The sequence below is a fragment of the Eurypyga helias genome, unplaced genomic scaffold (genome assembly GCF_000690775.1).
Source record: "Eurypyga helias isolate BGI_N326 unplaced genomic scaffold, ASM69077v1 scaffold25553, whole genome shotgun sequence".
In the NCBI taxonomy this organism is placed as follows: domain Eukaryota; kingdom Metazoa; phylum Chordata; class Aves; order Eurypygiformes; family Eurypygidae; genus Eurypyga; species Eurypyga helias.
This window is the reverse complement of record NW_010242221.1, coordinates 37,280-49,647: the sequence shown is the minus strand read 5'-3', so window position 1 is coordinate 49,647 and position 12,368 is coordinate 37,280. Positions and strand designations below refer to the sequence as shown.

Genomic DNA, 12,368 nt, shown 5'->3' with positions numbered 1-12,368 from the left:
GGGGAAACGGCTCCATTCCAGCAGCAGCATGGTACAGCTCTTCACAGAGGACAGAAAGCTGGAGGTCCTTCTATAGCCTGAATGTGTAATTGAGGTATAATATATTAGTAGTTTTCACTCCAAGGTGTCCTAAACTGTACAGTGCTTTGGAGACTCCAGATGTTTGTCTCAGGACTCTTGTTGTTTTCTGTTTCCCTTAGATTACTTTAGGCAGAAACGTGCGTGCATTGGTTTAGTTATGCATATTAGTTATGCTGTTCTAAAACTAGCAGTTACCAATTATACGTGGTACAAGTCTACCTGAAGCTCAGAGGTAATGCAAGGTTAATCTGTACAAAAGGAGCAAGCAGATTTGTCTGTAAATAAAACTGCTAAAATAGAATTTTGTCATCAGGAGTTGTGTGGATGGAGGTGTCTAACCAGTAAATAAGTTGTTTTCTCTCTACCAGGTGGATTGCCTGAGTCCAGTAAACCATCAGAGGCTCTGTGTTCTCTTCAGTAGCTCTTCTGCTCAGTCCAGCAATGCTCCAAGTGCCTGTGTTAGCCCCTGGTATGAAAACTACTCCTCTGCAGCTTGTATAGTTACTACTTTTTTTTCCCTAAGTCAGGGTCAGTGCTCACCTCATAGTGGTATTTCTTTGAGGACTCCTTGGTAGGTTATGCCCTTCCAGTAACAGGACCTGTTGCCAAAAGAATTTTGTCTTGCGGGGTCAGGTGGATCCAGAGCAGTATCCTATAGCCTTTGTAGTCCCCAAGGCACAGATGAGAAAGCACAGCCTAAAACTGAATGCTTTAGTTGGTCCTTTTGCTGTGGAGTAATGCATGTGTGGGGAGGTCGCTGCATGGAGTCTTGTAGGGAAGAGTTGGTGTGTATAAACGCAGAAGAATGTCCAAGCCCAAAAATAACCCTTGAGAGAATCAGAGTGTGGCATTTGGATATATTCTGATCTTTCTCATATTATGGTCAGTGGCTCTAAGAGCTTTAACCGTATTTCCAGGTTAGGGGGCTGTAATTTGTTAATTGTGTGCAACTTAGGACATGCTTCTAGCTTTACTAAACAGGATGGATCTTGATGTTTCATCATCTAGCTCAGGCGAAAATATAGAGAGGGCTTTCTTAAAGAGAAAGGTCTAGAGTTCCTGTAGAAGCTTAGGAATGAACCAATGAAGGTGGTGATAAGCTCACTAAACAGCAACAGTAAGAGGATGTAAATTACTGATATTAGAGATGTCTGAGTTGTGACACTTAAACTGATACTTAAATATTTTAAGTGGATTTTTCACTTTCGGTTCTGAGAAAACACAAGTTGCTATTAAGTCTTCTAGAAGAAAAAGGGGTGTTTTAGGGCTTTTTTTCATCTTCTGGGTGTACCTCTTTTTGTAACTGTTTTAAATGGTAGTATTTGAGGCTTCAAGCTGTCTAGACTTCTCTGCCTTGGATATTCTTGAACATGACCTTCAAAAGTACAGTTGAGTTGTATTCTACTTTTAAATGTTAAGTTTAAAGTTGTTTTAGTAGGTCTCTGATCTCATTATTAGCAAATTTGGCAGCAGGGGACTAGGAAGGGTAGTCAAGGGTTGGGGGGAAACCTTTGAAGGTATACAGGGCTGACAACAATCCAACAGTGGATGCAGATCTTTGCAACTCAAGGCGATTGCACAGCCAACTGCGGTAACATCCAGATTCTGAAGCTGCTCTTCTCTGCTTTAGGATTGTGACCATGGAGTTCTATGGGAAAAATGACCTGACTTTAGGGATTTTTCTGGAGCGCTACTGTTTCAGGTGAGGAGGGACTTACTCTAAACAAAACCAAAGCTTTGAATAGCTCTGTGAAGTTAATCTGCTGCCCTCTTCATAGACTCTACTTCTGTGCACTTAGGAGAACAGCATGCAAGTCTGCAGAGCCAGTTGTGTCCTAGTAAAGCTTACCCCTTAAATCTGTTACTCCCTTTTCTTTATTACCATGCTGTAGTGAAACAGGAGCTGGATCTAAGAATTCAGTTACTCGTGCTCGTTACTACTTACAAGCAAATACATCCACTGCTTTCCCACTTCGGCACTGCCCCTCTTATTTCCTTTAATGAGGAAGTGGAACAGATGACAGAACAAGACTCACAAGTTCATAATGACAAATGTGTTCACTTTGCACTTTCTTATAGCAATTAGGGTCTGAGCATGTATTCCAAATGGCTGTTTTTAAAGACAAGCAAATGTACTGATCACAGTTTTGAGGTTTCTATTTGAACTTTCGTATAAGTTCTGGAAAAAAACCCTAGTCCTTTAGTGTTATCTGAATGTCTCCAGATTAAGGCTTTGTCATATCTGCAAGTTGGCTAATGTAAATGGTCCAGAACACTTCTAGCCCTGGCACAGTATTGTGTAATTTATTTCATCTGACAGAGGTACAAGTTGGTGCATGTCAGTAATAACCAGTGCTGCCAGAACCCCATACAGAGTCTCAGCAGGCTGTGAAGCTGGATAGGTAGCCTGTGGCTCCTCAAAAGATGAGATTACTCTGTTCTCTCCATTGGCCACTTGCAGCAGCAAAATGCTCTTAATGTTCAGCTTTCTTTGGAGGAACAATTATTTCTCCTTGTGCTGATCAATAAGGAGGAGGAGCTTAGCTGCTCACTTTAAAATCTCTCTGCTGACTATCTGATGTGTGCTAAAGTGAATGCTTCTCAATCTTGATTGTTTCAGCAAGTAAAATTCATTCCCCTCTTCCCCTTCCCATATGAGCATGGAGGATCTGGGTTTTTTTAAGCTCTTCCTGTTTTTGAAGAATTCCCTATTTCACTTTGGTACCTAAACAATTCAGCTTTTATTTTTCTGATGTCGGTCTCTCTTCCCTGACTTAAAAGAACCCCATCCAAAGAAAGGTCATGGTTTTTCTGTTCAGAGAGGTTATATGGCACTATTTGGCTCACCTCGTCCTTCAGGAGCTGAAAAATTACCATTTTGAAGGCTCTTGGGCACATCATTGTCCTCAGGAGACTGCTCTGTTATGCTGCCAAACTAATTTGGTGCCAAGTACTTCCAGGTGCTTGATCCATATTTTGTCGACTATCTGGAGTATGTTGGTAGAAAGTGATTCATTGTGATAGCAACCAGTATTTAGCCGCTGCTTTTGGGACTGATACAGCCATTTCTGGCAAGGGAACTGGAAGGCCAGTTCTTCAGCAGTGCCTAGCATATCATCGTTCATAAGTGTTTCCATTTCTCTCTCTAAGACCATCCTACCAATGCCCCAGCATGTTCTGTGAAACGCCGATGGTGCACCACATTCGTCGCTTTGTTCACGGGCAAGGCTGTGTGCAAATTGTGTTAAAGGAGCTGGACTCCCCGGTCCCTGGGTACCAGCACACCATTCTTACTTACTCCTGGTGTAGACTGTGCAAACAGGTAAGGATGTGGGCTTAAGAATCACTGCTGTTCCAATTCAGTATTCCTGTTGTGACCGGCCTTGTATGGAAAGACATTTTTGAGAAAATGCTCATCCCTGGAGCTATGGCTAAACTAGCACAAAACCTGTTACCGGTACAGATGTTCTCACGTATCCACAAATTCCTCTTGTAGGATTGGGGCTGTTGAGGGTGAAACAGGTAGTCCTGTTGGAAAGTGTCAAACCTGGTTCTGAGAGGATAGGTTTAAGTGGAGTTGATACATTGCTGGAAACTGACTTCTGACACATGGAGTTGCCCTCGTAGAGGTGAATAGTGTGGTACATTCTCTGTGGTGAGTACGAGCATCAAAAGAATGTATGTATGGGAACTGGCTAAAACCACTTAGTATTTTTTGATCTGCTGTGGACTGGGCAGTCTGCATTGTGTCAGTGTGATGTCTAGACTTCCTTTAGTAGTCATGAGAAAATAAGTAAAATATTCATTAGAGGAATGAGAAATTGCTTTAAAAAAAAACACAAGACAGTAAGATTGTGTATTATCTGAAACTTGTTCTGTAGTTTAGCTAAGAAAACATTGCCAACTGGATGCTCATCTCTCGATAAACACTGTAAAATTCAAAAGCATTCAAAGAGATGAAAAGAAAACTTAATTAAACAAGATTCATGCAGTGCCCGAAATGCAAAACATCTCAATTACCTGTGTGGATGACTCAAGTCACCTACTTACACTGCCTTAAACGTGGGTGTTGAATTTAAAGATACCTGGAGGAAGTTAATGCAATTGCTGAAGGCAAGGCCTACGCTGCTGTGTATACACCTGTTCTATAACCTTTTATTCCTGTGTGCTCATGTAAACGCTAATGTTTGTGGCTATTAAGTATGTGTAAAGTGGTGGCTACTCTAAACTTGTAAGCAGTGCTGAAGTTGAAATATGCCACAGAGCAATACCAATGTATTTGTAGCTGAAGAATTACCAGAGAAAAAGTGTATGATGAAATCACTGCTGCTGACTGGGTTGCTGGAAATTGTCTCTATGCAGCGAAATAGCATCCCAGATCTAAGCTTCTGTCAAGGATATGTTTGTACTCCTCCAACTTAGCACCTGTCATCATCAACTAGCAGTTGTTGTTTATCCTATTTATTGTAACCAGGTGTTGGCCTTAGCTTTGCATAAATGCTGTCTTTGTTGTTGTGTGTTTCAGGGTCGTGGGTGCTTCTGGTACTATAAATACTAGATTGATGTCTAGGTTAGCCTGTCCTTAATCTTACTTGAAGGATGAAATTAAGACACTCTGCTTTCAATTTTTCAGGTGACACCGGTTGTTCCCCTTTCCAATGATTCTTGGTCTATGTCTTTTGCAAAATACCTTGAGCTGAGATTCTATGGGCACCAGTACACTCGAAGGGCCAATGCAGAGCCTTGTGGTCATTCCATTCACCATGACTATCACCAGTATTTTTCCTACAATCAGATGGTGGCATCTTTCAGGTGAGGTCCACTGCTAAAAAATTCCATCTCTCTCTAGTACTATATGAAGCATAATATCTCTAGTAAGGATTCGTCTGTCCTTCACTTTGAGCACAGTATGGTGTAGTGTAACTGTACTATAACCACAGTGCAGGATTTTGTGCTGGCTTGTAGAGTGCATTGTATGTGCCACCACTGTATGGGCTGGGCAGCGTCCGTAAGAAGGGGTGGCTCCAGTTTGTCATACAGAATGTAAATGCTTTTCGCTGTCTGATCTCAGAAAACTTGGAGAATTTTGGTTTTGAAACATAGAATCATAGAGTGGATTGGGTTGGAAGGGACCTTAAAGACCATCTAGTTCTAATTCCCCTGCCATGGGCAGGGATATGTTTCACTAAACCAGTTGCTCAAAGCCTCATCCAGCCTGGCTTTGATCTGTGGCTTTACTTTTTGCCTAGGAGATAAGCGAACAAGGTGGTAACTGAAGCCCTGGACACATTGACAGTGCTCCTTTTCATACAGGGGCCACAAACCACAGTATGCTGTAGGATTAGTACTGTGCAGGGAGAGTCTTGTTAAGAGGTGTTGTATTGCCTTCTCAGCTACTCTCCAATCCGGCTGCTTGAAGTGTGTGTCCCACTCCCCAAGATCTACATCAAACGGCAGGCTCCATCTAAGGTTACTATTTTGCAGGATCTTAAAGACTTGTCTCAAAAGTAAGCTTTGTTTTTTAATGCCTTCCTCAGCTTCTTTGTTGTTTGGACTTTTAGTAGCAGAACACACAACCATTTTTTGAGGATAGATAATACTTGGTAAATATTCATTATTTAATAGAAAAGTAATGGTTTAAAATACATTCATATGTGCATATACTTCTAAGCAGGGTGGTATTGTAATCTTCATTACCTTTACCTGCTCTGTGTGTACTAACTTCACACCTTTCATCTGACAATAATTCAGCGTAAACATAGCCAGTAGAAACCGAGATTCTTCCCTTCTCTATCCCTGAATGTTGCATTGGCATTTGAGTGATATAGCATGTTTCTGAATGACATTGTCAAGTAGCCACTGAAGGTTGACAATCCGCTGGTGTGTGAAATGTCATGTTTTCTTACAAAATGCCCTCTCAAGCACAGCTAAAGTATTTGATTCCTCCCTCTAATACTAAAAATGGGACAGAGGTGGTGGTCCTAGGAAGCTTAGTATTAAGACTGCAGGTAACACTTTATGCCCATACCCTAACATTCCTTTTTGGAAGATCTGACCAAGTTTAAATCCTGCCTTCAGCCCAGGAAAAGCTGCAAAAGCATTGCTCAAATCTGTTGTCCAATAAGAACTGTTTTTGTTACATCAGTCATCTGACAACTAAACTGTCTGGTGTGTAAAAGACATTGCCTTTGCTAGTTACGGGATATGGTAACAGCAGCCATTCTTGTACCTTCCTGTAGTCTAAGGTTAAGTACTGTAAGTCCAGGCACCTTCTAAATGTGGGAACAAAAATGTGGGAGACAGGCACGATGGAAACATATTCATTCCAGCCTGACTGCTGTTCTGCCTGGTAGCAGCATTCTTGTCTGCCTGACTTCAGAACCTGTGGAGCTTTGTTTATAGCTGAGTTACTCACTCTGACTGTCTCTCTGCCCTTCTGGTGGAGGTGTAGCTTGCAGTCTCAGATTCTTCCTAGACATAGATGACGCAACAGTTCCTTTCTGCTAGTAATGTGTTTATGTTGCTCTCTGAAAACTTCCATTGCTAAGAGCAAGCTGTGAAGAGGAATGTCACTGTGTGTAACTTCTAGGTTTCTGCTATACTAATGAATTTTTTTCAATTTTACCTGTAAATTCAGTGGGACCTCCTACTGCGCAGAACCCTGTCATATATCATCTTTTGTATTCTTAAACACATTCAGGCATCTACTAAAGAATGTTTGGAATGTTTCAAGTAGTCACAGCTTAACTCTTTGCATCCCTGTTGACAGGGTGTCACAAGTGTATCTTGCTGTTGATGATCGCCTTGCTTCTCTGAAAACTGATACTTTCAGCAAAACGAGAGAAGAGAAGATGGAAGACCTCTTTGCTCAAAAGGAGGTAATGGACTATTTCTGCATCGGCAAACCCTGGGCTGCAAAGTGTGTAGAGAAGGCACTCAGAGCTAGTGTAATTTCTGGTCACAGAACACTGACAGTGTTTGTTTTGGCAGATGGAAGAGGGAGAGTTTCGAAACTGGACTGAGAAAATCCAAGCAAGGCTGCTTTCATCATCATTAGACACACCTCAACAGCTGCAATCTGTGTTTGAGTCTCTGATAGCCAAAAAACAAGGACTTTGTGAGATGCTACAAGCCTGGAATAATAGGTAAGAGGACACATGTTGGAATCCTGAGCAACACTGGTACTGCTGGGTTATAGAAGGGAAGGCATTCTTCTGTACTTTCTTTCCCTGTAGTGCAGTTGCTGTATAGAGTGTGTTATGACAGCTTGTGCTGAATATCGTCTACTGGTTAAGACCACAGAGCTGGTTGATTGGAACAGAAAATCATTTGAGATTAGGTAACAGCAGCATTGTGTTGTAGAGCACAACTTGCATCTGAGAGGAGAAAGTGCCATTTGAATAAAGATAGAGGAGAGGGGAAGAGGGGAGCACAGGAAAGCAATTGATTGGATGAAATTATCTTGGAGGTGAAGAAAGTGTGCTGGCTTTGGCTATTTGAAACATGGCTTTGGCACATGTTAGCAACCGTCTGAGTTTGCAGTAAAGACTTGTGAAGGTGTGCTTGGCTGTAGTAGTTTCTCTAGTATGGAGAAACTTCATAACTTGAGCCTTTCACAGTTTATACCTGTAATCTGTCTTTTGATTAATTTTTCTTTGTTTTTTTTTTTTTTGCGTGTGGGTTTGGTTTGGTTGTTGAAGATTGCAGGACCTCTTCCAACAAGAGAAAGGGAGAAAACGTCCATCAGTACCACCCAGCCCTGGGAGACTGAGGCAAGGTGAAGAAAGCAAGGTATGAGTAGCAGGCTACAAACTACTTTTTTTTTTTCTGGGACAACAGTTAAGACTGGCTTCAGTTCACTTAGTCAGCTTTTGTTACTGCATCATGTAGTTTTCAGTTGTAAAAGCTTGAATGGCATGTTAGTATACATACCTCTTCCTAAAGATGTGAACCAAAAGCCATATTACACAGAAGACTAAGTATGAATAGTATTTAATGACTTTCTGTGGTTTGTGTAGTGTTAATCTGAATACTGACAGCAGAGAGCTGCACTCATCAAGCGCATACCTGGCTAAGAAGGATGTCACCTCGTTAGACCCTAGGTTGTTGCTTATCACGTTTGTCCCTTATGAGAAAGAAAAGGCAAAAATTACCAGGAGAGGTAGAGCTAAGAACACAGGATGGACCCTGGATTTGCTCTGCTGCATGCATACATGTCTGTCCTTTCTACTTAACACACGTTTGTTAGATGCTAAGACACACTTTACCAGGATCTAGCAGCAAGTAGATTTAAACAGAGGAAGAGTGTAGCCTTTAAAGCAGTGTGGGGAGATGATAGCAGACACCTTTTGAAGCTGGGTTGCTGTTGCCTTGTCTTTTTTGTGCGGTGGCAGTGACAGCACAGTGGGTGGGAGTGCTTTGTTTGCATTTGCAAGTGTTTCGTGGAGGAAGGGATATGCTATAAAGAGCTTGGCATCAACACTGGTGTTTTGTTATTCTGCCTAGATCAGTAGCATGGATGCTTCCCCACGCAATGCTTCTCCAGCACTCCAAAATGGAGAGAGAGGTCTGTTGTTGGTTTCTTTTTCTTAAGTTACCAAAAGAAGCTTGATGTAACCCTTTCTCCAATGTAACGTGGGAACCTTTGTCAAATTTGATAATTTGGAGAAATGGTGAATCCCCATTGTGCCAGATAGAAATAAGCCATTTTCTAGCTTATTGCTATAAAAACCAAAGTCTGCTTCTAATATGAAGCTGAATTACTAATGACACTAAATTGGACAGCAGGGGTTTTCCTTGGAACTTGAGTTTAAAAGCTTTCAGAGACTTTCTAAATAAGTACGTGAAATTTGGGAAAAAAGTGCCTCTTGCCTCTTCTGTGATGTGGATATGGGTGCTGAGACCTCTTACCTGTGGGGCATACCAATACTGTAGGAACTGGAAGTAGTGGGTATAAGGGTATGCATCTTCTGGAAGTTATGTGCTAAAGTGATCAGCTTACCTACTCCTTTGCTCTGGGTGCCCTTACCTGCTTTCCACATAAAAACTTACTGAAAGTAGACACTGGTGATAACTTGGCCTGGGAGCAAGTAATGCCACTTCTGACAGCCGTGTAAAATGCTTTCTTCTTGACTGTCCTTGTACTCTCAGAGGATCGTTTCCTGACTACTTTATCAAGTCAGAGCTCCACAGGGTCCACCCATCTTCAGCTGCCCACCCCTCCAGAGGTTGTATCGGAGCATGTGACTGGTGCAGGCACACTGTCTGAACAGGATACAACAAGCAGCTCAGAAGGTATCATTCAGCTGTGGTCTTGTGTTCTTTCTCTTGCTTCTCTGTGACAAGTGTATGAGATACGTATAGAAAACGGCAAATCTGGTAACTTGATGGTCTGCAGCCTTCTTTCTGAATGTACAGCTTGAAGTTTGATGTTGTGATGCAGACTTAACTTACCGTTGTTCCAGATGTGTTTGATGGACACTCACTGGGATCTACAGACAGCCAAGTGAAGGAGAAATCTACTATGAAGGCTATTTTGGCTAACTTTTTGCCTGGAAACAACTATAACCCCATTCCATTTCCCTTGTAAGTACTGCATAATACATATGATGTGCAAAATTAGCAGCCTGGCCAAATCGCAAACAGAGCCATGCGTGCTTCCTTGGCTTGGTATATCATTTAAATCAACGCTTGGGTTTGCCTCTGAATAAGCTACGGAACTTCCTCAAGGTAAGAAGTTTTGTGTCCTTTCCTTTCTAGGTGTTTGTAGGTTACCAGCTTTTCTTATTAATGATCCACCCTTGTGCGCGTACATTATCTGTTTTCCCTCCTCCTAGCAGGCTTGCTGCCTCAAAACTCTTGTGGGAGGGAAAGGGGTGGAAAGAAAGGACAGAAAGGTGCCTTCTAACTTCATTGCTGCGGGGAGGAAGCATAGATGTTCTTCCTTTTGCAAAGACTTACTAAAGCTACATGGCTGCCTCTTGTTTTTGCTTCCAGACCTCTTCCAAAGGTTGGACTCAAATTGGCATTGTCTGGGTGTAGGTCAGGTTCAATGGCTACTGCATGTGCCCTCAAGTCCCCTTCTCCTGTGAAAGTGGGCAGGCTGGAAAGTCGTTCAGCTACTTGGTCTGCGTGCTTTGTCGTGTTTCGTTTGACATGAGCCTAATGTTTGGCAGCCTGTGTTTAACTTATGGATCCTACCCCCAGCATAGTAGTGGAGGCCATGAGCTAATGAGGTAAAAGTTAAATGACTGGACCTTACAGATAAAAGAAAATTTTACAGAAAACCAGGAGACTTTTGGGAATTTCTGTGCTAAACTGCTTGTTCCAAAGAGCCCAGGTTTGTCCCCTAACTTCACTCTGCTGGCGATGCTGCAGGACAGTCAAAACCAACTCAGGCAGGTTTTGGCACTGTTGGAAACAGTGGCTGCTAAACAGAAGTAGACTCTAACTTGGAGCTGGTCTTCTGATACAAGCTTGCTTGAAGTGCTGATTGCCCTAACACATTGCCATTTAGAGTTAACCACATAGCTGTGAACGTGTCTGTATGGAGAAGCTGGTCTGGGGAGCTTTGGTTCCGTGCTGAGACTTGCAGCTTATGCCTGGAGTGCAGTGATGAGATCTGGGTTTTGACAAAAACGTAACCTTTTCTTTCCACAAACTCTTATGATCTACTAAGAGTCTCCCTATGTTGTTTTCATTTAGTGACCCAGATAAGCACTACCTAATGTACGAGCATGAACGTGTACCTATTGCAGTCTGTGAGAAAGAACCAAGCTCCATCATAGCTTTTGCTCTCAGGTACTGGTGTGATTTTGTTGTTCATATGACACATACTTTTTTTGTGCTAGGACTACTTCAATCCTAATGGTAGGAAACAAGCATAATGGAATTTCTTTACTTGGCTGTGTTGAGAGTTTCTGCTAGAGCTCAAGTCTCTTCTTTTACTACTGACATATAGAAAATAGGTTTCCCAACTTGCAACTCGATTTTTGGCTTTCCTTGCTGAACTCTAGTACACAAAAATTAATGAGTTGTGTAGTGTTCCCTGTAATGTGATACTGTTAGACAAATATAAGTGCAGCTAAGCTTTGCTTAGCTCTCCAGACTGGAGGAAGTGGAACCGAGCTAGGGATCAACAGTTAAGTATTCATACTGTAGTCTGATCCTTGCCTACCTTCAGTTGTAGCAGCTCTTGCTATTACTCAGCTCTCCAAACCAGCTGCTTCAGTAAATCCTGGGGTTTGTGTGTCACAAGGCAGCAGACTTTTTTTAAAAGGGCATTCTTAAATTGTGGGAGCAGGAGAAACAAGGCAGGGGAGGATTTTCCTGCACTATGATTTAGAGCACCTTCTGGTCTAAGGGAACTAAGTTCTAATTGTAAGAAAAAATTGAGAGGTTTTTCTACTGTGGGCTGTTGTTTCCTGTGGTTGTCTCTGAACTGAATCTTTGGGTTAGTGTTAGAACCTCACAAACAGCTGACTTTTTTTTTTTTTCCTTTCTCCCTCAGTTGCAAGGAGTACAGAAATGCCCTGGATGAGTTGTCCAAAGCATCTCTGAAGAACAGTTCTGAAGAAGGACTACAGTCAAACAGGTTACATGCAGGAGCTTCAGTACATAGAGTGAAGGCACAGTAATTGTAATGTATAAGCCAAAACCAGGATGGGGAAGGACCCTCAAAATATGCTTGTGTTAGGATCTCTGCTTTCTGTTGGAATCTGACACGTTCCATATAACCACCTGATCCCTTGAGTTTACTCATAGAAGAGATTACTAGGCCTCCTTCTGTTTCTTGTGGTGATGGGTGGAAATGTTGATATGGAGCCCTAAGAGGTTTTTCTGAGGGAGGTGGAGGAGGACAACTCTGGGGAGTCCCACAGCATTACAACTTTAAGCTGTATCCTCTTCCCTTAGCAGTATAGTGTTAGGCATGGAGGAGAAATAAACGTACAAGAGTAAAGCGATAATGTCTTGGATGGCAGTATTTGTTGGGCTCATGATTTTTTCTTTCTTTCTCCTTTCAGCATGTCAGACAGCAAACCAAAGAGCAGTAGCCCTGTCCGCCTGCCCGAGGCTAACATGGGCTCTTCAAATCGCAGTGCAGAACCAGAACAGCGTAAGGCTTATCTTCTCATAATCATGTCTATGATGTTAATCTCGGCTCAGACTTGAGTGCACTTAACCTGGGTTCTAGCTCTTTTGAAAGTCAAATTGTAACAAAGAAAATGCATTCTGAGTTGAAATTGTGACTAGTCTTAGAGCTGACTTGATGTAGAACATGGAGGGTG

General features: G+C 42.2%; 1 protein-coding gene across 1 annotated transcript in view; it reads left to right on the top strand.

The window, feature by feature from the left end:
- Positions 1–12,368, top strand: part of PIKFYVE (phosphoinositide kinase, FYVE finger containing) — a 57,266-nt gene that overhangs the window by 38,116 nt on the left and 6,782 nt on the right. The window contains 14 exon segments of the mRNA XM_010149024.1: positions 450–550; positions 1,712–1,783; positions 3,232–3,403; positions 4,715–4,893; positions 5,475–5,588; positions 6,851–6,959; positions 7,072–7,226; positions 7,782–7,872; positions 8,587–8,647; positions 9,232–9,375; positions 9,546–9,666; positions 10,786–10,881; positions 11,591–11,674; positions 12,105–12,196. Of these exon segments, the coding sequence (XP_010147326.1) occupies positions 450–550; positions 1,712–1,783; positions 3,232–3,403; positions 4,715–4,893; positions 5,475–5,588; positions 6,851–6,959; positions 7,072–7,226; positions 7,782–7,872; positions 8,587–8,647; positions 9,232–9,375; positions 9,546–9,666; positions 10,786–10,881; positions 11,591–11,674; positions 12,105–12,196 (1,591 nt within the window).